General features: G+C 53.0%; 3 protein-coding genes across 3 annotated transcripts; 2 read left to right on the forward strand and 1 right to left on the reverse strand.

The window, feature by feature from the left end:
* Positions 1-2,146: 2,146 nt before the first annotated feature.
* IUM83_16755 (Mucin-like protein 2) lies at positions 2,147-3,125 on the forward strand (the record flags this gene model as incomplete). The annotated part of the gene is made up of 2 exons (XM_067941660.1): positions 2,147-2,705; positions 2,779-3,125. The coding sequence occupies 2 exons, from the start codon at positions 2,147-2,149 to the stop codon at positions 3,123-3,125; spliced, it is 906 nt and encodes a 301-aa protein (XP_067781283.1).
* A 728-nt stretch (positions 3,126-3,853) lies between these two features.
* IUM83_16756 (Mucin-like protein 2) lies at positions 3,854-4,758 on the reverse strand (the record flags this gene model as incomplete). Its single annotated transcript, XM_067941661.1, has 2 exons — positions 3,854-4,125; positions 4,200-4,758. The coding sequence occupies 2 exons, from the start codon at positions 4,756-4,758 to the stop codon at positions 3,854-3,856; spliced, it is 831 nt and encodes a 276-aa protein (XP_067781285.1).
* A 685-nt stretch (positions 4,759-5,443) lies between these two features.
* On the forward strand, positions 5,444-5,771 carry IUM83_16757 (Isoflavone reductase P3; the record flags this gene model as incomplete). Its single annotated transcript, XM_067941662.1, has 2 exons — positions 5,444-5,452; positions 5,520-5,771. 2 exons carry the CDS (start codon positions 5,444-5,446, stop codon positions 5,769-5,771), a joined length of 261 nt encoding a protein of 86 aa, XP_067781235.1.
* Positions 5,772-24,609: the final 18,838 nt, after the last annotated feature.

A 24,609-nucleotide genomic window follows, 5' to 3' on the forward strand; every position in this document is an offset into this window, starting at 1 on the left:
AAATTTGGAAATGGTTGAGTTTTCAACGCCCGTCGCGAATGAAAGACCGAATGTCCTTTGTCTGTTCGAGACCGCCGGAAGCTTCTGTTCGAGCGTGAAAGCACGGTACATGTATTGACACGCCTCGCCAGGATACTGTGCGTACTATAGTCGATTAGGGCGATCAGGCGATCACGTATGGTTTCTTGGGATTCAAACGCGAGGCAGGTGCGATCATACAAAACGCGTGATTGAAGTCGCTGTCACCACAGGAGTTCCCTATACGGCACGATCTGCATACCGGGTGGCGTCGCTATGGTTTTTGAAGGCCCGCCCAAACCTGAAGGCGTTGGCGAGTATTTGGATTGTTCAGAGCTCTGTCTGGAAACAGGGAACTGTAAAAAGTTGACCAGGACGAACAGGTGTACACGGATTTGCCGGCAAAACGTATTGACCTACTACTTACCACCGAAATGTCTAATGAACGTCCGTCCCAATCTACGTATAATGCCGCATTCGCGCTCAATTGCATTTGACCATCAATATCCAAGCCTGCGCAGTTCTCGACGCTGCGGCTGCGATCCTCGGTCATTGCTACAGCAGGTATGACCGGCATTGTGAACCTATCGCCAGCGAATGGATTGTGCCGTGATGCTGACACGAACACCTGAAGCAACGATAACTTTCGTGCTGACCCTCTCTTCGCATGGACATTTGTTTGCCGATTGACATCTGGCAGATGTTGAGGACAAGTGGCTGCGATTTGGAGGTATCCCGTCTCATACTGCAGGTGCCTTCGCAATGCACTGGCACCTGCCTTTCGGGCAACAATGACGCCGGGGCTCATACATGGCTGTGTTCCGTTGGTAAGTTTTTACAATCACCAACATGGATCGACTGCACGGCATCTGTCAGATATCATCATCAAGCGCGAAAATGAGGCAACAGATAGCCACGAATGTGTTTGAATCAATGTCAGATGGACAGCGGGCCAATCTGGACACCATGTCAGCATGGGTGAACGGTCCAATCCACAGTGCAAGTACATATCGTCTATCATAGGCACGTGCGCGCGTAATTCTGAAGGCACTAAGACTAAGAACCAAAATATAGAGTGGGAATGCGGAGCAATGAACCGACGGGATCGACACGCTGTCATATACTATACAGTATTTTGTGTTGCTTAATTTGGACCACCGAATATCAAACAAACCGAAATATCGTTCGTCCTCAACGACCTGCCAGGTGTCAATCAGCAAACAATTGTCCTAGTATCCGCCTCTACTTTACTTGTAACTCAACACGAAAGTCATCGTTGCTTCAGGTGTTTGCGCAGGCACCTGCAGTATGAGACGGGATACCTCCAAATCGCAGCCACTTGTCCTCAACATCTGCCAGATGTCAATCGGCAAACAAATGTCCATGCGAAGAGAGGGTCAGCACGAAAGTTATCGTTGCTTCAGGTGTTCGTGTCAGCATCACGGCACAATCCATTCGCTGGCGATAGGTTCACAATGCCGGTCATACCTGCTGTAGCAATGACCGAGGATCACAGCCGCAGCGTCGAGAACTGCGCAGGCTTGGATATTGATGGTCAAATGTAATTGAGCGCGAATGCGGCATTATACGTAGATTGGGACGGACGTTCATTAGACATTTCGGTGGTAAGTAGTAGGTCAATACGTTTTGCCGGCAAATCCGTGTACACCTGTTCGTCCTGGTCAACTTTTTACAGTTCCCTGTTTCCAGACAGAGCTCTGAACAATCCAAATACTCGCCAACGCCTTCAGGTTTGGGCGGGCCTTCAAAAACCATAGCGACGCCACCCGGTATGCAGATCGTGCCGTATAGGGAACTCCTGTGGTGACAGCGACTTCAATCACGCGTTTTGTATGATCGCACCTGCCTCGCGTTTGAATCCCAAGAAACCATACGTGATCGCCTGATCGCCCTAATCGACTATAGTACGCACAGTATCCTGGCGAGGCGTGTCAATACATGTACCGTGCTTTCACGCTCGAACAGAAGCTTCCGGCGGTCTCGAACAGACAAAGGACATTCGGTCTTTCATTCGCGACGGGCGTTGAAAACTCAACCATTTCCAAATTTGCTTCCCAAGTGACAACAGCTTCAGAAACTTCGACAGACATTTTAAGTCAGTCCAACAATGTTGACTGTTGCTGCCTTCGCGTCCGCCGCTGCCATTCTGGCGGCTTCGACCCCGACCGCTGATGCGCACGGATACATCGCCGTGCCCGAGTCGCAGTTCAAGGGTACCGCCAACTCCGCCTGGGTCGTACAGATCGACCCTGTGTGGAAGAGCGACAAGTGGGACGGCAACAACGCCGGCAGCGTGGATGTCTTCAAGTCTCTCAAGTCGGCCAACAACTTCAAGGACCTCAAGACGCTCATGGACGACACATCCGTGTACGGCCAAGACTGCGGCTTCACCAACCCGAACGGCACGCCGCAGCCCATTCCGACGGACGGCAAGGCCAAGTTCTCTCGCGGTCTCATCCACGTGGGCCCGTGTGAGATCTGGCTCGACGACAACAAGGTGCTGTCTGAGGACGACTGCTACAGCAAGTACGGCAACCCGAACCAGGACATCACGACGGTGTTCCCCGTGGACTACTCATCGTGCGCCAACGGCGGCTGCAAGGAGATGCGCTTCTACTGGCTGGGCTTCCAGGGTCTTAGTGACAAGACGGTGTGGCAGTCCTACAGTAAGCTTTCACTTGACCTTGCACGCTGGGTTTGCTTTCGCTTGTACTAACGAAGCACGTATTTGTTTTGTAGAGAACTGCATTCCGCTTACTGGATCGGGTGGCGGCTCGTCGAACTCGACGTCAACGACGCCCTCGACGTCGACATCGCAGACGTCGCAAGCCTCTTCCTTGACGGGTGCACAGACCCCTTCCACTGGTGACTCCAAGACGCCATCGAGCAGTCACTCCAAGACGCCATCGAGCAGTCACTCCAAGACGCCATCGAGCGGTGACTCCAAGACGCCTTCTTCGAGTGGGAAGTCGGCGACTCCGGCGCCGGCGTCGAAGGACTCGCCATCCACCGACGCTCCCACGACTCAGGGTTCGTCTGCGGACACCCCGAAGGTCACCACTGCACCATCGTTCAACTTCAACTAAGCGGTGTAGTTCAAGTGTGTGTGTCAGTGTAGATGCGTAGTTTTGCCATTCAATGTGGATAAATAGTTCTAGATGTAAATGCGGAAAACATGGGAATGGTGTGTATTCACGGGTATAATATACCAATATATCATCAACAAATATATTATATAAGTTTATACTTCCTACAAGCTAGCATCGTCAATATTTCCAGACCATGTGCTCACCAAGCGTTTTGGCCGACGCATATTGCCTATTCCAATCCTAAATCGACCGAGATTAGGAGATTTATGCTCTATACACCCCAAATTATTATATATATACACTTCGGGAAGAGTTTTTTTTTCTCGAACTTGCATTTTTGGTCACATTATGGAGAACTGGAGTGGGTGTGGCCACAACAAAGAGTACCGCACGTTCATACCTAACTCGGATCTACTTGCAGTTGACAGCTTCGATCTCGAAGAAAAGCCAGGATCGGAGGATACAATGGTGGTATCGTTGATTCATGCTGGTGATAGGCTTTCCCACCTCTATTCCTCAGCCTCAGGAATACCATTAGTGGGAATTGGTTCCCAATTCAGTGTGCTGGTAAAATGCTTCCCAGATTTCTAATGGACAAATATTTGTAGCGACCACGCTCACTTTCATGTTTTATCACGATTACATGTCGAGGCACTCACCTTGCTACTAAACCTCACAATCACAAAAATCTACACTCACTGACATTTACAAAATTGGACAAGTACTTAGTTGCGGCGGAAGAAGCCGAACGACGGGGCAGTAGTGGCAGTGGGAGTGTCGGTAGAAGAACCCTGAATCGTGGGGGCCTGGTTTCCGGTGGACGTTGAATCAGTGGATGCAGGCGCTGGGGTAGCCGCGTTACCGCTCGACGGGCTGTTCGAGTCGCCACTTGACGGGGTCTGAGCTCCAGTCGAAGAAGACGTTGTCGTTGTCGTTGTCGACGTCGAGGTCGTGTTCGACGAGCCACCGCCTGATCCAGTAAGCGGAATGCAGTCCTCTGCAATACAGTCACACACCGATCGTTAGCAAAGTGCAACCAGTTCTCAACATCACTCATATCCAGTAACGTACTGTAGGATTGCCAGACAGTCTTGCTGTCGACGCCCTGGAACGCCAACCAGTAGAAGCGCATCTCCTTGCAGCCTCCGTTGTTGCACGATGAGTAGTCCACGGGGAAGACCGACTTGATGTCCTGGTTTTCATTGCCGTACTTGCTGTAGCAGTCGTCCTCGTACAGCACCTTGTTGTCGTCGAGCCAGATCTCGCACGGGCCCACGTGCACCAGGGCACGAGAGAAAGTGGCCTTGCCGTCTGTCGGAACGGGCTGCGGCGTGCCGTTCGGATTGGTGAAGCCGCAGTCTTGGCCGTACACTGAGGTGTCATCCATGAGCGTTTTGAGGTCCTTGAAGTTGTTGGCCGACTTGAGAGACGTGAAGACATCCACACTTGCGGCATTGTTGCCGTCCCACTTGTCGCTGGCCCACACGGGGTCGATCTGGACGACCCAAGCGGAGTTGGCCGAGCCTGTGAACTGAGACTCGGGGATCAGCATGTAGCCGTGAGCATCGGTGCTTGGGATGGAAGCCACCAGAAGCGCGGCAGCGGATGCGAAAGCAGCAACAGTCAACATTGGAGAAGTGGCCTGGTGTCTGGAGCTGATGCTGTCTGGGAAGCAAATGTGAAAATGACAAGATCTCTCAAGTCTTTGGGTTGGCCGTGAGACCGGTGCCCTTTGTCTGTTCGAGCGATATGATACCCCTGGAATCCTTTGTTCGAGCGTGACACTGACCACAGTAGGGTGTAAGGGATGTCAGGGTATCATATAGGCTGGTCATCACACATGGATTCTTGGGAAACAAGTATCCAAACGCGAGGCAGATGGAACTGCACGCGTGACCGAGCCGCATAATTCACCTTTACGTTGTCTGAATGCCAGACGGTCTTGCTGCATGCATCCTTTTGGAGGAGCGGCCACAAGTAAAGGACTTGGAGAAGATTTGGATCGAGCAAGACGTTGTCTGGGAATCAGGAACTCTGAAAGCTATCGGAGGAACACCAGATGGACTAATCGGTCAAGGTTGACTCGACCGCGGCAGCTACCGAAAGTTCCGACGATACGTTCCTTCAACGATGCAATGACCCTAAGGTACGTGGTTTTTACTTTCGTAGTTCGTCTGACACGAGGGGTGGAGCCCCAACGGATTAATTGCGTCATCGTAATTGCGTAACGCGTAACGCGTTGGTCCAGGCTGAAGGATGTTGACTCCTCCAGGGAGAATGTATAGCCCGCGTCCAGACAGCGAGCTGGGGCACGCATGCCATTCGTGGGCGGTTGAACCAAGTGGTGGATGAGCTGGTCAAGAGCAAGTGCCATCTCGTTTCCATTCTCAGGCGCGACGAGTCCAAGCCGGGGTTCCAGACATTCGAGACCCGCCGCGCCAAGCCTCCCAGGTCTTGAGCGAAGACCGCGGCGACCTCGAGAATGATTTGCCGGGCAGTGAGGTGGTCACGACTACCATCTACGGCTTCGACACGGGCTTGCAGAAGGCTATCGTGCCCGCGACCAAGTTGGCCGGCATCCAGCTCTTCGTACCCACAGCGTACGGCGTGTCCGTGACGGGGACCCTGAATGCGACCAACTAGTAGATATAATAGGGCCTGGTGGGGTCTCCCTTCGTTGACATTTCGGTAGAATACAAACGCGTGAAAAAGCTAGGCGACACCTACAGGTGACACCTGGCGAGTTTCTACAGCAGGTGGTACCAGAAAACCCAGGTACATTTACAGACCGACACAAGTTATCGCGTACCCGCCGCATTTGCGTCTCCTGGATAATGAATGATCTTTGCAGGGACCCGAAGGGGTTTTAAAAGGAGATCGCTATGCCGTCTGGGTGTGGCACCCCAGTCCAAAATATAAGCACACACTGTTGTGGTTCGCATTCTTTGGCACGCTTTCGCACTCGTTGATGATGATTCAGTGTGCCATGCGGTATGACAGGAACGGAGGTTCCAATAACTTAGTTCCCCATACATACTGGCGAGACGACGCCATGCCGTTGCTACGTCGTCTGAAAATCAGACTCTGCTATCATTTCATCTGGTGGCAAAGCACTAGAAGGGACCGACGTTGTCCGCCATCAAAGCTTGAAGACGTCAGTGATACCCCACATCGTGGGGCTCAACACACCCTGCTTCGTCGAGTCATGCCGTGCTCATCCATCCTTGTTGAATTCCACAGGATGGCCTCCCGATCCCATCAGGCTGCATGCTTCCCCTGTCGTTGGAGCCGCAGTGATTTGCATATGCGCAGCCTGTACTTGCATCCACACTCCACCACGAGCGCCCTCTTTCTATTGAAGCTGCATTCCACGCACCATAGCTGTCCACCTATCTAGTAGTAGGATCACCCGCCGGCGGGATATCGGACACTGGTATACCCTTGGTGGATTGTTATACGTCCCGCTATCAGTCTTCTGAGGTACTTTGCCCGCCTCGAAGTCGGCCAATACATTGGAATATTCTCAGTGAACGACTGCCAATCCATCAACCAAGATGACATCAGTTCCTTGGTTTTCGCACGACGAGTAGTCCACAGGAATCCGCTGATGCGCCATGGATCTCAAAATCAGGGAATCTGAAATGTTCAAACATCTTGATCACCATTCTACCGTATGAACGACAACAAGCGAGGATTCGAAAGCTTAAACAACGTAGGAACGACACGATTCTCTTGAGTTTGTTGGCATCTGACTTCCTTTTCGTATGAATTTTTTGCGTTTCTTGTGCGTTTGTGCGCACACGAATTCGTTTTACCCCTGGCGACTTTTCGATACAACCAACCACTGTTATTCTGAGCGACAATCCAGAGTTCTCACGAATTTGTCGGCGTCAGATAGCTACCGTAATACACGAAACTCAATACCACCCCGTAATACAGACGCAACACATACGATGCTGCCAGCCTGATGGGGGCAGCAAAATATCTACCGCGAGAGGGAATGAGACCGCGCGTGGCGGAGACCCTTATCCCCCCCCCCCTCTATCTCCCTCCCCTCCCCCAAGTTCGGGACCTTGGACAGCGTCTCGTCGTACGTGGCTACCTCCACCACAGCTGAAGAAGGAAGATGGATGGGTGGTTAGCAGCCACTGTGTGCGATATCCGCAGGAGTTTAAAGCGGAGACTATAGTCCAGCTGCATCAGTGCCCAGTCGGTGTCGCTAAACTGCATGGCATCGCAATATTCGGAGCTAGGATTGCATGTACGGCTTCTAATACATTCACCGATCGACACCACAGTGGAAATAACACGGTTTTAATTGTGCATTTGATTCTACATTTGCTTGCGTATTGTTGTAATGTACTGGTCCTCACGGTTGCCTCTGTACCAGGTTTGCTTTTGGTCCAGTAGGTCGTTACAGTTAAGTGCAGCGAGACCATATTAAAGGGTTCGACAGTTGGGAAAGGAGAGAGAAGCAGAGAGAGAGAAACCTCACTTCACAAAATACAACGGGAGGAACAAGCATCTTAACTCCCAGCCGGCCTTCTCTTCTTCTACATTAATTCGTCTTTGTGTAAGGTGTGAGTTGCCGACGAACGCAAGCCCTCTCAGTTACAAGTGGTTATGAGCCCAAGACCCCGTTGGTAACTTCCCAGAAAGAAGACCATGAGTACAACTGCTGACACAAAGAAGAAGGAGACCAAAGACGAGAAGAAGGCTGCCCACCCACCTTTCGATGGCAAAGACTTCGAGGTGTGGTTCGAGCGCATGAAGTTGAAGCTGGAGCGCAAAGGGCTGTGGTCGTACTGCGAGAAGGACGTCGACGAGCCGGAGGAGTCGAAGCAGGACGAGCACGCGAGGTGGAAGAAGGAATCAGCTCGTGCGAAGGAGCTGCTCTACGATGGGATGACAGATAAGATTATGAAGACAGTAAAGTTTGAGCCGTCTGCATTTCGTGTTGTGGAGCGATTGAAACAGAGATTCGTCGGCAAGACGTATTTTAAGTATGCGGCTGAGATGACGCAGCTAAGGAAGCTTCGACTACAAGAAAACGGGAATATGCCTGATCATTTGGGTGAAGTACGACGATTGATCGACCGAATTGCTCTATTGGGTAAACCGCTTGATGAGTATGAAAAACCTGCTATATTGATCGGCACTTTGCCTGACAACTACGATAATGTTGTTGAAACATTTCTGGCAAGCCATGTGCCTCGAGATGTTAATGATCCTCCGAACTATGACCAATTGGAGCATGCATTGGAGCTGGCTTATGACCGGCGCCAGGGAAGAAAGCTGGACGATGGTGGTGAAGACCAAGCTTTGGTTGGCGGCTCTGGTAGAGGTAGAGGCCGAGGTAAAGGCCGTGGACGTGGCCGTGGCTATGACCGTGGTCGCGGAGGCCGCGGTGGTGTACGTGGTCGAGGAAGAGGCTTTGGTCGTGGAGGTCGAGGAGGAAGTCCAGGAGCTGGACGAGGTCGTAGCAGTCAAGGCACCTGTGGAGGAAATTGTTTTCATTGTGGTGAGCAAACGCATCAAGTGCGCGACTGTCCACACCTGGGTAGACGTCCACCAAGTGGATCCGAGCCTGCTCAAAAACAAGCAAAGACGGAAGGAGGAGCAAAAGGCATGAGAGCTGCTAAAAGCCAGTATACAGCTGATGAAAGTGACGATGAAGCGTACGTTATCACTGCACTTATCAAGCAGCCAGTTAATGTGCAAAAGTTTGCCAGCAAGCGATGGTACTTGGATTCAGGTGCAACCAGTCATATGACTAACCAGAAAATTGATTTTGTTTCATTCACGGACATGAGTGGAGTGGTGAGAGTTGGTGGAAATAACTGGTTGAATGTGGCTGGTGTTGGCTCAGTGAAAAAGGAGATACAGACGTCGAATGGTCGACGAATGGTGATACTGCATGGTGTACGCTATGTACCAGAACTTCAATGCAGTTTGTTCTCAGTACGTCGCCAAACGGCACGATCACTGCCAGCAGATGAGAAAGTCAGAATTCATTTCGACGATGAAGAATTCGCGAAAGTGAAGTTCGAGCAAGGCTGCGCTTATGCACACGTTGATAAAACCAATCTGTACTGCGTGAAGCTAGAGAGTCAAGCGGATACCGCGATGGTAGGTACTACCGATGGAGGAGACAAAGTGCAGTTGTGGCATACGCGTCTAGGCCACCCAGGACAAACAGCATTTAATGCATTGTTCCGGCATATAGATTGGCCGTTGTTGGAAGTTGATCTCAGAGTTGGAAAAGGATTCAACTGCGAAGCATGTGTGAAAGGAAAGATGACGAGAAAGAGCTTCCATACTGTTCAAAGTTCAACTCGTGACTGGTTAGTTGGAGAACGTGCTCACGTGGATGTGTGGGGTCCGTATCCGATTGCTTCGTATTCTGGCATGCGCTACTTTGCACTTTTTGTTGACGATGCGTCTCGCTTCTCAACGTTGTTTTTGATGAAAGAGCGGACGGATGTATACGCAAAGTTTCAGTTTTACTATGAGCGAGTCAAAACACAATTGAAAATCCGAATGAAGGAGCTTCGCTGTGATAATGCAAAGGAATTGCTGGCGCTCGGAGAGACGGTCAAGCGCAACTACGGTATGGAGTGTTCGCTGACTGTGAAGCATACCCCAGAGCAAAACGGGGTTGCTGAACGAATGATTCGCACAGTTACTGAAAGAATGCGATGCTTACTGGAACATTTCGGACTTCCTAAGCAGATGTGGGCGGAGGCTGCCGTCACTGCAGCGTATTGTGTGAACATTTTACCGAACAAAATAAAAGGAATGCAAGTTCCATATGCAGTGTGGTTTCGGGAGATACCTGCATACTCCAGACTTCGTACATTCGGTTGTGCTGTGTTAGCCTATGTTGATAAGGTTGAGCGTAAGAAAATGGATGCACGAGCGAAAGAAGCGGTATTTGTTGGTTATTCTCGTGAACGCAGAGGCTATCGGTTGCTGGACAGCAAAACGAACAAGTCATTTTACAGTCACACAGTCGTCTTCTATGAAGACAAGCCGGGTCGTATGCTGCTGAAGGATTGTACGGCAACGCCAACAGTGCCGACAACCGAGTACCTGGATATTGATGCTACAACAATGCAGAATATTCCACTCTTATTGGAGGAATTGGAATCAGAAGAGAAACATGAAATGGAGTGCAGAACTGGTGGGGCCGGCAAAGATGCAGTGCAAGCTGATACTTCGAGTGAAAATCCTGTACAGCAAATTGAACATTCCACATGTGAGAGTAAGGCGTCACGAAAACGAGTAAAAGTGACGAGAACCCAGGTCCCGCTCAAAAGGTTCCACATGGAAGAGCAAGTGAAACCAAGTCCTGCGATATCGCCTGTGAGTGACATGAACACGGCAAAGCGAAAGAAGAGAAAAAGAGCTGCAAGAAGGAAACGAAGTAGTGAACGGTGCGCGACACCAAATGAAGGGTCTGAAAATCAGAACAGTGGGCGGTGTATGACACCGACTGTGCAGCAAGATGATAAGCCGAGAGAAGTAAATCAGTCTTCTACTCTTGAACCTGGTGAGATTGCGACCACCAGCAAGGAGAAGCTGGATGCTGATGGTGACTCGCGGATGGACGATGTGACCGTCTCTGATCAGCGAGATACACCTCGCAGTAAGGTGCCGAAGACTGGTTGCAGAGAGTATCGTACTAAGAGTGGAAGAGTGTCGAAACCACCACGGTGGCTTGGTGACACTATACATCTTGTTTTCAGAGACTCAATTGGGAAAGAGAAACCAGCTAGATCATCGAGCTGGGAGATAACTCGTGATCAAATGCAGTTTGAAATTGCAAAAGAAAAAGCTATGGATTGGTGGCAGGACTTCTGCTGTCTGACAGCTAGTGTGATTGATGAACCAGAAACACTTGATGATGCACTCAATAGTGAATACTCAGAGGAGTGGCGCTGTGCAGCAGACACAGAGTATCATGCGTTAATGAAAAACGGTACTTGGAAGTTGGTTCCTCGTCAGAAAGGCATGAAAGTGCTAGGAAACCGGTGGATATTTCGTGTGAAGTTTCTTCCAAATGGAGAGATTGAACGCTTCAAAGCCAGATTAGTGGTCAAGGGTTTTATGCAAGTCTATGGTGTTGACTATCTTGAAGTGTACTCACCGGTGGTCCGCTTGGAGACATTGCGGGTGTTGTTGACTTTGGCGGCAATCTGGGACTATGAAGTCGACCAGATGGATGTAACAACCGCCTTCCTGAATGGCCCTATTGATGGCAAAGTATACATGGAGCAGCCCGAGGGGTTTGTGGAAGCAGAAAAAGAGGACTACGTTTGCATGTTGGAGAAAAGCCTGTATGGCTTAAAGCAAGCGCCAAGAGTCTGGTTCCGGCTGCTAAAAGAACACCTAGAGAAACAAGGCTTCACAATAATGAACTGTGAGTCATGTGTAGCAGTGAAAGTGATTGACGGTGAATTGGTGTTCATCTCCATTTATGTTGATGATTTGATACTGTTTGCACCCAACAAGAAGTTGATGATGGAGCTTAAGCAGATGCTTCACATGCGTTTTGAGATGAAGGACTTAGGTCCGATTCACTACATTCTTGGTTGGGAGATTACTCGAAACCGAGAAGCGCGAACTGTGTTCATAAATCAACGCAAATATGCAGACAAGGTATTACGCAGATTCGGAATGGAAAGATGCAATGGCTGCAAAACACCAAGCGCTCCGGATTTGAAGCTGTCAAAGATCATGTGTTCTACCACAGTAGAGGAGAAAGAATTGATGAGTGGAAAACCATATCGAGCTGTAATTGGCAGTTTAATGTACTTAATGTTGGGTACACGTCCTGACTTGGCTTATCTCGTAAGGGAATGCAGCCAGTTTCTCGAGAACCCAGGGATTTTGCATTGGCGTGCTGCCAAGCGTGGATTGAGGTATTTAAAAGAGACTACGGACTGGGGGCTAAAGCTAGGAGGTGCACAGTGGAGTGAACAGGAATTGGATGACAATTTGAAAGCTTTTGCAGATGCTGACTTTGCCAATAGAGTAGACGATCGGAAGTCTATTGCTGGTTATATTACTCAGCTGTGTGAAAGTACTATTTCGTGGGCAAGTCAGACAGAGCGAACTGTTGCGCTACACACAACTGAAGCTGAGTATATGGCACTCAGTCTTCTTGTGCAAGAAGTCATTCACCTACGACAAATGCTCAAAGAGTTGAAAGTGAAGCAGAGCAATCCCTCTGAAGTTTTTGTGGATAATGAAAGCGCTCGAAAGCTGGCGAATAACCCTGAATTTCACAGTCGGACGAAACATATAGATGTGCGGCATCATTTCGTTCGTGAACGTGTAGAACAGAACGAGATTACGGTGGCACGAGTTGCTGGAGCTGATAATGTGGCAGATGCATTTACGAAGCCACTACCCCGTGTCAAGTTTGAGCAACATCGAGCAAATATGGGGTTGATTTCCCAAAGCAACTACGATTCTACCAAACGTTCATGCACCGTTGACAACCAGTAGGTGGGGCTGTTGTAATGTACTGGTCCTCACGGTTGCCTCTGTACCAGGTTTGCTTTTGGTCCAGTAGGTCGTTACAGTTAAGTGCAGCGAGACCATATTAAAGGGTTCGACAGTTGGGAAAGGAGAGAGAAGCAGAGAGAGAGAAACCTCACTTCACAAAATACAACGGGAGGAACAAGCATCTTAACTCCCAGCCGGCCTTCTCTTCTTCTACATTAATTCGTCTTTGTGTAAGGTGTGAGTTGCCGACGAACGCAAGCCCTCTCAGTTACAAGTCGTATGTACTGGTGTTACTACTAACCATGCCTTGGCGTGATCTACAACGGTTTTATCGAATTTCATTAAGGTCATTCAACCATTGGAGCTGATTCCTGCGTGGCATCGCAGATTCTCGCTCCTCGCAGATATACGAGGAGGACACCAAGATGTTCCAGGTGGACATCAGCTACTTCGTCGGCGGCTTCGAGGCCTACTTCGAGGAAAGATGCTGTACTGCGAGCCGGATCTGGTGGTCTGCCTCAATACCGGTATCTGGGGCTACGACGAGTGGCTGCCTGCAACCTGACTCGTACTGAACGAGGTGTGCGTGCCACTGCTGGTCACGTCGTACAATGAGCACGAAGATGGAGACGACGAGGGCGTGTTGAGCTAATGCCGTCCAAGTGGACGTGGCGGCCGGAGAAGAACCCACGCGGTACCAGGACACAGCGTGTGGAAAGGTCCTGTGATCGCAACTTGCTAGCAATGCGGACTGATTCACGCCACGGCGCCAGTGCTACATGCTGGAACATAGTAAGCTCAAGGTTATGATAATAAGCGTGCGTTTGTAATATATATATATACATTAAGTAGCAAGGGGAAGTCTCTCGTGGTGTCCGCTAGTGGGACGGCCATGACATTTATCATGCTCGTTGCGTTCTCGTTGCTGGGGTAAATGATTTCGGTCGCTTCAACCAGTTCAATTATGTAAGCACGAACGATATATCTATACATCTCCATATTCCTCTGGCCTATGGCGCCGTGTTTGGCTGTCTGCACCTGGCTAAGGCCCTCAGCGTTCGTATCAGCGCACAGGCGCGGTGTCCAACTTGGAGCCCATGGACTCCAAGTGGTCGGTTAAGTACGAGCTGGGCGAGTGGCTGAACCGTGGGTTTTCGAACCGAGCCAGCACGCAATCTCGACTATAGTGGGTCTAACTTGACTCACTACTTTAGCTTACACGTTGCGCAACGTGTATGAGGAAGCGTAAGTACTTAGTAATTACTTAGGTTAATTATATTTGAATACACAAATATAAGTTAAGTAACAAAAGGATTCCAAGTGACTTAGATTAGGTAAAATGAGAACTGTATTGTTTGTAAATTGATCTTCCTCCTAAATCTGCTAAAAACTGTTTATCATCTATGAAAGGGGTTGGCAGCGGCTGGCTGTCAGAGCCCCGCTAATATGCATGTCTCTGATTGGTAGAAAGATGCTGCTTTCTACCAATAGGATCTTTGGGTATGTGTGGACCACTCACTGTGGTGGCCCACTTCAATGTATCCATTGGTGTGTCTTACACCAAGGTGAGGAAGTATCTAAAACTTTTAACAGATAACCTATCTGTTAAATTCACAAGTGGCTTGTAGCCACTTGTGCGTGTAACCCCGTTACACCATCCCCCCTTAAGGTTAGACGCGCGGGGTCCCCGCACGTCAATCTTTTGGAATTGACCATTCGTCAATTCTCCGCGTTTGGAGAAGAAATCCGCGCTCATTCAACGATGAGCGCCTCAGAAGAATTCTTCTAAGTCGGTGGGGAGTCATCTCTCCATCGATGACTACTTCGAACGCCAGAAGGTGAAGTACGGCGACGTCGTCGACTTCGACGACGACGATGAAGGTATGGAGGGCGAGGAGGACTCGCCCTCAAAGCGCAAAGACTCAGTGTCGAGCGAATCGCTCGACCCTCATGCCAAGAACATTCGCCCGCGCGAAGGGGACGAATCGGACGCTTCGAGTTCGAAGCGTTCGCGTACTGAGAGCGATACCCCACTCGCTTCCGCTGGGGCTCTCAGTACTCCGCGCGCTGCTGCTGCAGCGCGTGATATCAAAGCTCAAGGCTCTCCGCGCGCTGCGCCTGCAGCGCGCGGTCCGTGGATGCCGTCCGCGTCCGAGATTACGGACCGGTACGGGAACTCGGTACCTCCGAATGAGGTACCGCTGTACGTATGCAGCGCCATCAAAGATGACGCTGTGGCTGCCGAGCTGCACTTTGATGCGGAAACGCATCAAAGGCGCGATTACTACATCGGACTCTTTCATGAGCTCCGATGGTTTCAAAGCAAGAAGACCTCTTCTCGCAGCAAAGTTCCCGAATGGCAGGCACTGTGTCAAAGCTGGAACGTCTTTGTTGAAAACTTCAACAAGAGGCCGAGTGCTTACCGTGATCGGATTAAGCAAGCGCGTGATCGCTTCGAGACATACTCGAAGCGTGGAAAGCTGGAGCAACTTCATGTTGCTGCTGAGGAGGCAAATGTGCCGTGCGCTGTGCCCGAGGGCTTTCAGTGCACGAAGTGCTTCCCAGGCGCGGTCCGCTTGAGTGACCGCGACCTGAATGGGTACACGTCATTCGTGTGCCCGAGAGTCTCAAAGAGCTCCGTGCTAAGTTCTTAGCACGTGAAGGTTCGGGCGCTAGCGATGATCGCAGCGCTCGTACTACTTCCGCTGCGCCAGCGCGTACTGCTCCTCGTACGCCCTCACCATTTCCGGAACGTCCTCCAGCAAGACGTTCCGCGCCTCCCATGTATCTTGATGGGGAGGAAATCCTCTCCAACGAATACGAAAACGAGCCCCTTGAGGGTTCGTTTTCGGGATACTATGGTCAACAATCCGCTCAACAATCCAGCGGGTTGAGTCGCGGGCGTCACGGATCGGCGGTGGCGGGGGTGGGAACACGCCCCGGGTATGATCAGCCCCGGGCTGATCAGTATGCGCCTCTCCACGACCGGGTGACCGCCGTGGAGCGTTTGCAGGGCGCTGAGTTCGCCGCCCTGAAGCAGGAGCTGGCGAACCAGAAGGCCCAGGTCGCGGCAGTCTCGCAGACCGCCTCGAATATCCAGGTCGAGCTGGCGACCCAGATGAAGGGGTTGCTCCAGCGCGTCCGCGCGCTGGAGGAGAGGCTGGTCGTTGCCGAGGCCAAGTCCTCCGCTTCTGCCTCGGTTCCTGCCGAGGCTTCGGGTCAGCCGAGCTAGATGGCTCGTGCTGCAGGTATGGCTTCAGCCGTCCGACGTAAAAGGTCGGGTGGAGGCGCATGCTAGACGGTATGTCTAGCGTGTAGGCGTTGCCGTGCCGTGCCAACACAGTGAACGGCCCGATGAAGCGCGGAGCAAGCTTGCTTGCTCCGAAGTCCGAAACTGCATGTTTAGGCAGGTTTTGAGTAGATAACAAAACCAATGAACTAACTTTGAATTCATTTGTGTTGCCTCTGCCCACATTGTCTTCGTTCAGCTTCTGTTGGTCAACAAAAGCTGCTATTGCATCTTGGACAAACCGAATTACGGCTTGTCTTTTGGTGATGAAACTGATTGCATCCGAGCTGAAGTCATTCAGCTCGCTCTCCGCTAGAGGCCCGGCCTCTGCGTGGTTCTTCGCGGTGTCTGCGCCCTGCGCAGACTCATGTGGTTTGTCCATTGTTGCAGCTGACACTGTGCAAGTGTCAGCGGTTTTCTGCGGCTGCTGTATTGCAGTCGTAGATCCTCCCACACTTAAAGTGGGAGCCATCACTCCGAGTAAACTCGGTAGGCGTGGATGCCGCATGGCATTCACGTAGAACGGTGTATGCCCGGTCGAGGCATGCACTGAGTTGTTGATGGCAAACTCTGCCATCGATAAGCACTCGCTCCAGTATTGGAACGAGTGAGCGTAGCTCTTCAACATATCGACGAGCACGCGATTCACGCGCTCGGTTTGACCGTCCGTCTGCGGATGATCCGCAGTCGACATGGAAAGCTGGCTCCCAAGAAGTGTAAACACTTCTTGCCACAGGTGCGCTGTGAAGCGTGGGTCTCTGTCCGACACGATGTCGGACGGCATGCCATGGTGTTTGAACACCATGTCGACGAGCAGACGGGCCGTCTGCTTCGCGGTCACCTCTGCTGGTATCGCAGCAAGATGTACCATCTTGCTGAAGCGGTCTACGAAGACCACAACACCCGCTATCCGGGGGAAGACCAAAGATGAAGTCCAAAGATATGGACTTCCAACACTCCGACGGAGTCGGTAGTGATTGTAAAGGAGCCTGCGCAAATGGCGCAGGCTTTACGCGTTGGCATACCTCGCAAGCACGGATGTACTTGCGCACCCACTTATACTGGTGGTGCCAGTAGAAGTCGCGCGTGAGAAGGACGTAAGTCTTCTCACGTCCGAGATGTCCCGCAGTTGGGGCATCGTGATACTCGTACATGCTCCTGAGTCGCAGGTCATGGTAATTTGGCACGACAACGCGGTCCGCGTTGTCGTCGACTGCATTGTAAAGCAGTAGTCCTTCGTGCACACGAAAGCGGTGTGCACGCGCTCGAAGGTGCTTGGGCAGCTTCTGACGGGACTTGTCAGAAGGCGCTGTGCCATAGGCCAGCAAGAGTTTCGCGTCCGCGTCGTGCGCGTACGCGGCCTTCACATCATCCAACAGAGATGATGTGGGTTTGCTCGATCGCATGGCGTCAATGGTATTGACGTCAACAGCGTCTGCATAGTCCGGCCGACGTGATAACGCGTCGGCCACCACGTTCAATATTCCGGGTTTGTATTCGACCCGGAAGTTATACTCCGCAAAGAATGAGAGCCATCTCGCCATTCTTTGTGATATGTGTGGCGACTTCACTGCGGTACGCAGTGAAGCATGGTCGGTGTAGATCACAAATGGTCTACTTCCAAGCAAATACACTCGGAACTTTGCGAGTGCGTACTTCATGGCAAGGAGTTCCTTGTCATGCACCGGATAGTTGCGCTCAGCTGGCTTCAGCTGACGTGATTGGTAGTAGACGACACGATCACGGCCCTCGTGATCGTGCTGCATCAATGCGCATCCGATCGCGAAGTCGGATGCGTCACATACGACGTGAAATGGACGATCTTGGTCAGCTACTGCCAAGATCGGTGCCTCAGTCAAGCCCCGCTTGACTGCATCGATTGCCTTTTGGCAATCGGGTGTCCAATTCCACACAGCTTCTTTCTTAAGAAGCTGTGATAGCGGGCGGATCTTGCCCGCATAATCCTCCACGTACTTGCACAAGTACGTGGACAAGCCAAGGAACTGCCTCAGTTCCTTGACACTTGAAGGCGTTGGCCATTCATTAATCACTCTGACCTTTTCCGGGTCAGGGCGAACACCGTTTTTTCCTACGAGACACCCGAGGACGGGTATCTCGCTCGCCCCGAAGATACACTTCTTCGGGTTCGCGTAGAGCTTATGCTTTCGCATAAGCTCAAGTAGCTTCCGGAGATGCACCCTGTGCATCTCTACGTCGGTCTTCTCGTCCACAGCCCGGCTGTGGATGAATACATCATCGAAATAGCTCGGCGCGAAGTCGCGCACCGAGCGCAACAAGTGCGTTACGCACCTGTTGAAACTCGCAGGGGCATTCTTAAGCCCCTGTGGCATTACTAGCCACTCCCAGAGCATGCCGCTTGGCGTGCTCACTGCCGTGAGAGGGATATCGCTCTCACGCATTAGGATTTGATAAAATCCATCTCGCAAGTCGAGAGCACTGTAAACGGTGCTCCCGGCCATCGAATCGATGAATAACATCTTTTCGCGGTATCGGCGTCTGCGCCGGTACCGTCGCATCGTTCAGCTTGTTGTATGCATGAACGATGCGCCATCCGCCCTGTGGCTTTTTGACACAGAACGTCGGAGCACTGTGCGGGGACTTCGATTCCCGCACTTGTCCTGCTTTGCGACGACTTTCAAAGAAGTCGTCGATTGCTTTTACTTGTTCTCGCGGTAGTGGCCACTGCCGCGTGACACAGTACTTCGTGCCCGGCACGAGATCAATCTCGTGCTGAATGCCCTTATCCTGCGGAAGCTCCGCAGGAATTTCTTCCGGGAGTACGTCCTTGTACTCCCTCAACAATTCGTAATATGGATTCGACTTCAGCGAGTCCCAGCCTTGTTCCTCGAAGCGCTCTCGCTTCGTCTTCGCACTGAGAGTGTTTTCACTCTCAGTGGTACTTCCCATGAAGAGCTGCCTCAGCTCTTCGCTCTCGCTCTCCGTTCTTTCGCTGTCCGAAAGAACGCAAACTTGCTCGATGCGTCCATCGTGCAAGTCGCGCGTGAAGCGCTTCCAGCTCATGGCTGGAAGCGAAGTCAACTCCGACGCCGTCGTCGGAGGACTAGCGAGTTCCATGTCACGATACTGGAATCCAGTATCGGTGCGCGTCAAGACGCTTAGCGTCTTGACATTCGGCGTCACCGCCGCAGTCTGCCCAGCAGACTGCTCTTGTTGCATCTCGGTCCCGGACCGAGACTTGCGCAGCGTTTTCCGCTTGCGCCGTCTTCTTGTTGTGCGGAGCCCGGCTCCGCACAGTTGTTCTTCTGGTCCAGGCCCGGCCGTGGACAGTTGTTCGACGGCGGACCCTGTCCGCGGGCGCGCGGTATCAAGCCCGGCTTGACCGCATTTTCCTTCGTGCAGCCCGGCTGCACGGTAATGTCCTTCGCCGGCAGACCCTGTCTGCGGGCGCGCGATATCAAGCCCGGCTTGATCGCATGGCGCTTCGTCGTGCAGCCCGGCTGCACGACAGCATGCAAATTGCGTCAGTGCGGTACGTTTGCAACCGTCCGCACTGTTTGCAGCGTCAACTCCCGGAGTTGACACGCCTTCGTCACCTCGACGCCATTCATTGGCGGAGCCCCTCATGACCGAGGGTGCGTCGGCTCCCGGAGCCGACGCGTCGTCGTCGACCTGACCTCTTCGGGTCAGGGACTGTCCCTTACACGCTTGAACGTGGGTGTTGGTTCCCGGAACCAACACATCTTTTTCTTCCGACGTCGGCAGTATTGCCGACGTGGGTCTCACTTGTGCGCGCCCTCGCGCACTTCTTGGGCACTCCGGGACAGCAGCATTAAGCGCTGTCTCGACTGGTGAGCCGCGCGCACCTGCTGGTGCGCGCGCTGCGGTAACAGGGCCATCGCTCTCTGTTCCGCTGTCGCGACCGAAGCGCACGAGCGTGCGCTTCCTCCAGTCTATTACCGGATCATGCCGTGCAAGCCACGGCATGCCCATTACTACGTCGAACTTATCGTCCAGGTCCAGGACGATAAAGTGTTCGACAAACACTCGTTGTTTGTACGAGAAGCGCACGTTCACGACGCGCTTCTCGGTCTTTATGATGGCACCTGTTGCCAGTCGTACCTCCAGAAGACTTCGAGGTACATTTACCTCCTCGAAGTCAAGTCTCGACAGGCTTCGTAGTCGAACAAAGTTGTTCGACGCGCCTGAATCTACCAAAGCTCGAAGAGAGTCACTCGCTCTCTTCGAGTGAACCTTCAAGATGACTAGGTTCGGCCTGTCATCTTGTTTCTTGCAGTGAGAACTGGTCTCACTGGGGGCTGCAGTCCTCAGTGTCGCGTGCCCGATGTCGGCACGCGCGACTGCATTACCAGTAGGGCGCCCCGCGCCTACTGGATGTTCGCGTTTTTTGTTGGTCCGCGGCGATGCCTAGCATCGCCACGACGGCCACCTCCAGGGGGCATGGGAGCTGTGCACTCCCGTGCAAAGTGACCGATCCTTCCGCAACGGAAGCATCGCACGTTACCTCCCTGCTGCTGGTAACCAGCAGTTGTTGCGTTCGAGAGGTCCATTGGCTCCGGACCTCCCGTCCTCGCTACCGGGCGCGGTTGCGGCCTCGGTACGTTCGCATGGAGTTTAGCCTGCCGCAGGCTAAACTCTTCTTGCATGGCAAGAGTGATTGCAGCTTCGAGAGTACTTGGGTACTCTCGGAAGAGATAGGTCTTCACGGGCCCATCTCGAAGTCCTTTCATGAACGTGACGACCTTGGTCGCCTCGTCAATCGGGTTAGTCACGATATTTGAGACCAAATATCGTGCGTGCTGCGCGTAAGCATGGACGTCATGCTTACCCTGCTGAAGGTCGAGGAACTCCGCCCTCGACCGGAACTCGTTTTGCGGGGGCTCAAACGCTTGTTTGAGCTCCTCTTTGAACACTTCGTACGTGCTGAAGCACGTAGGATCGGAGAGTCGGCGTCCATACGCCCAACTCCTTGCGCGTCCGCCAAGGCAGGACATGGCGAACGCGACCTTCGACAGCGGGTCGACGCATCGTCGACCCGCTATGGCTGTGTCGAGCTCGACAAGCCATCGGAGGAGAGGCTCGCCCTCTCTTCCCACGTAATTGCTTACGCTCAACTTTAATGGTTGAGCACGCGGTGTCGTCTCTGACGACACCGTCACTGAGGAAGCAGCATCACGCTGCTCCTTCATGATGAACCCCAGAGCAACACCATGTTGCTCCGTCGGCGATAGCGTACGCAGCATCGTGGCTATCGCCGCTTCTCCAATGACTGTTGACAGTCGTTGGAGGGCCTCCCACTCTGGGTCAGACAGGTGGGGGCAGTCAGCGCGTGCAACATGCGTTGCAGGCGTGTTGGAGCTCTCCATGGGCACCTCCGTGCTCATGTGGTTCTCGGCTCCGCGTTCGTACACCGTGTACGAACGTCAAGCAGTCGGTCGTCGGACGGACTACAAAGTGCTACCAGGTGTAGTGGGTCTAACTTGACTCACTACTTTAGCTTACACGTTGCGCAACGTGTATGAGGAAGCGTAAGTACTTAGTAATTACTTAGGTTAATTATATTTGAATACACAAATATAATTTAACTTAGATAAGGCTCCAAGTGACTTAGATTAGGTAAAATGAGAACTGTATTGTTTGTAAATTGATCTTCCTCCTAAATCTGCTAAAAACTGTTTATCATCTATGAAAGGGGTTGGCAGCGACTGGCTGTCAGAGCCCCGCTAATATGCACGTCTCTAATTGGTAGAAAGATGCTGCTTTCTACCAATAGGATCTTTGGGTATGTGTGGACCACTCACTGTGGTGGCCCACTTCAATGTATCCATTGGTGTGTCTTACACCAAGGTGAGGAAGTATCTAAAACTTTTAACAGATAACCTATCTGTTAAATTCACAAGTGGCTTGTAGCCACTTGTGCGTGTAACCCCGTTACATCGACCATTCGCAGATTGGCACGCCAGAGCTCAGAGCTCCAACGACCAGACCAAGAAGCAAAGAACATCGACCGAGCCCAGGGCTCCACGAAGACGCAGCCAGGCTGCCAGTGAAGAATTTTTATGGCTGTCATTTCCTCTCGTCCGTCTCCACCAAGGCGGACCAATCCCTCTGCGGCCTCGGTTCGTCGCTTCCACAGTCGCACCGTGAGGCTCGAATGCCCCGTCGAACTCGCAGGCGTCTGGGACGGCCCTGTGTACGCAACTTTGGGTCGTGACCCTGTCAACAAGCGTCCGGCCATCGACACGCCGTTTCTCGACCTGGACGATAGCATCCAGCGGCCTGCCTGGCAGGCCACTTTGACGATCCTCCGACATGACCAGCGACTGCAAGACTTACCTGCCCCGTTACGCGATCATGTCGACGCCGTACACTTCATCCCGCACTGGCGGTTGACCGAGCCCCAGTGCGACCTCAAGGCCGAGCTCCTGGAGCGGCCCCTGCTATCTGTCTTCCGGTTCGTCCGGTTCTCCACGTACTTCCTCGCGTCGCCGCGTTGCGACACCAAGTTCGTTCGAGTGACGTCCGACGTCTGTCTCTGTGGCCAAGTTATTGCCTACTCCGCCGCCTCGCGCATGCGTCTCGTGGACGACACGGACTTACTCGTTGAGCCTAGCTCCGGATTCGTATGCCACTTGGCCATTCGCCATTACGCCGACGAGCTCCGCCGCGTTGTGGCAATTCCGCTTGAGGACGTGCGAGTCTGTCATATCAGCCAGGCTGAATATCTGTTGGGATACTACCACCAACTACCCGTAGGCATGGCCCCTTCTGGTTTCGATGCTGTTTGGGCGGCTATCGACCTGCCATCCGGACACCCCGCCTCTGAGGCGGTTAAGCGTTTTACGTCAGACTTGGCCGTGCCAGGCACGCCTTCCTTATCCACTGTGGACTCGAGCCACCGGTCGGTTGCGTACATCACCCCTCGGGGCGAGAAGACGGCATCAACGATTGTGGCTTATGTCCAGGACAAAAAGCTTCCGCCGCCTATGGCTGAGGACGTCGCCGTCGCCGGGATCGACTCGCCCCCTCCGGTTCTTCCGCTCCTCAGCCGCGAAGACGCCATACTTACTCCGTCAGACGTGTTTGGGGTGCTGACCAGGTCGCATCCAACTGGGCCTGCATCCCCGGCTGGGGATGCTGTTAACCTGGCGCCACCGGCTTCGGACCCTGGGTCCTTACCAGCGTCTTCTCCTACGACTTCGGGGATTCGGGCTGACGATCCTGTGATCCTGCGATTATTCGCCCAACAGGCACAGCTGCTGCAGCAAGTGAGCCTATTGTCAGCTTCCGTCATTCAACGTTCCAGCCAGGCTGGAAGCGCGCTACCCCTACCGCCTTGCCGAGGTGCCGAGCACGTATCCGCTGCTATTCCTTCCGGCCATCCTCGTCCAAGTTCCCGGTCGCGCGACCAGTCCCGACGCTCTCGCAGTCGATCTCGTTCGGTGCGCCAGGCGCACCGCTATCAATACTACGGATCTCCCCCTACGCGCCAGGCGCGCTCTCCGAGTCCATACGACCGCTTCATCCCACGCCAGGCGTAGCAGCGTTCGTGATCTCGACCCCGTGGTCGTCGTTGCCGTTCTCGTTCTCGGAGCCCCGTGTGGTGTTGCAGAACACACAAATATCGTCAGATGTGGATCTCCAGCACAAACCACAACAATCGCCGAGTTAGGTCGGCGCTTGTTGGCCTGCGCAGGGGTTGTCCCCTCGCGGTTCGGCCCAACCGGGACAGCGGGTGTCTCGCCTCTCGCCGACACCTGCCAACCAAGGTCCACTCTTCCGGAGATCCGCCGAGCTAGCGGACTCCGTTCACAAACTCCTGTGCCCTCCACCAAAGGATGGACGGCGGCGCGCTAGCGCTTTTACAGGCCGCCGGGGCAGAAGCAACCCGACTTGAAGAGTAACGGCACCCGGGCTGTCCGGCGTACCGGCTCGCTGAGTTAGCGAGACTTTTCCTTCGCACTTGGCGAGCACCCAACGCCCAATCCCGGGCCGACCTAATCTCTTGGCGCTGCCAGTCGAGTACCCTACAAGCTATGCCTCTCGGGTACCGACGGCAGGCATAATTCGACCCCGTGCAGGGACTTACCGGAAAGTGTGCACGTGTTGTGGGCCTAGAAAATTCTGTTGTTTGTTCTTAAAGTCTCCTGGGCGCCCTGAAAGGGCGCCTCCACTATTCCTACGGTCCTATACAAATATCAAGTGAAATGGAGTGATTTCGGATCTCGACCGACCCTTCACCTTCTCAGCGACGCTTCGAACTCGGCGGAGCCGGATAAGTTGTCCGGATAACCCGGCGAGCTCGACGGGGAGGTCTCGCCGACTCGGCTGAGTGCTGCTGGGCTCGCCGGGCTCACGATTGGTCCTCTTGTGCGCCTTCTGGCCGTGCACCGTGTCGTCTGGGCGGCCGGCGGCTCTGTTTAGCCGAGCTCAAGGCCTGGAAACTGCCTTGAACTCGGCTGAGCGTCTCTAGCGTCCCCGCAGTCGGCCTGCCGTACGTACGTCTTCTCCTTGCGTGGCGCCACCCGTCCTTGGTCTCCGGTGCTCTTGATTCCCATTCAGTCGGCCGCAGTGCGCTCGTGAAGCCTGCGAGCTCGGCGAGCTCGGCGGACTGGCACAGTGTACCATCCAGCCGAGCAGTACCGTCGGCGCCGCTTTCTTGGCCGTCTTGGTACTGCG

This window comes from Phytophthora cinnamomi (assembly GCF_018691715.1).
Source record: "Phytophthora cinnamomi strain GKB4 chromosome Unknown Contig119, whole genome shotgun sequence".
NCBI lineage: Eukaryota > Oomycota > Peronosporomycetes > Peronosporales > Peronosporaceae > Phytophthora > Phytophthora cinnamomi.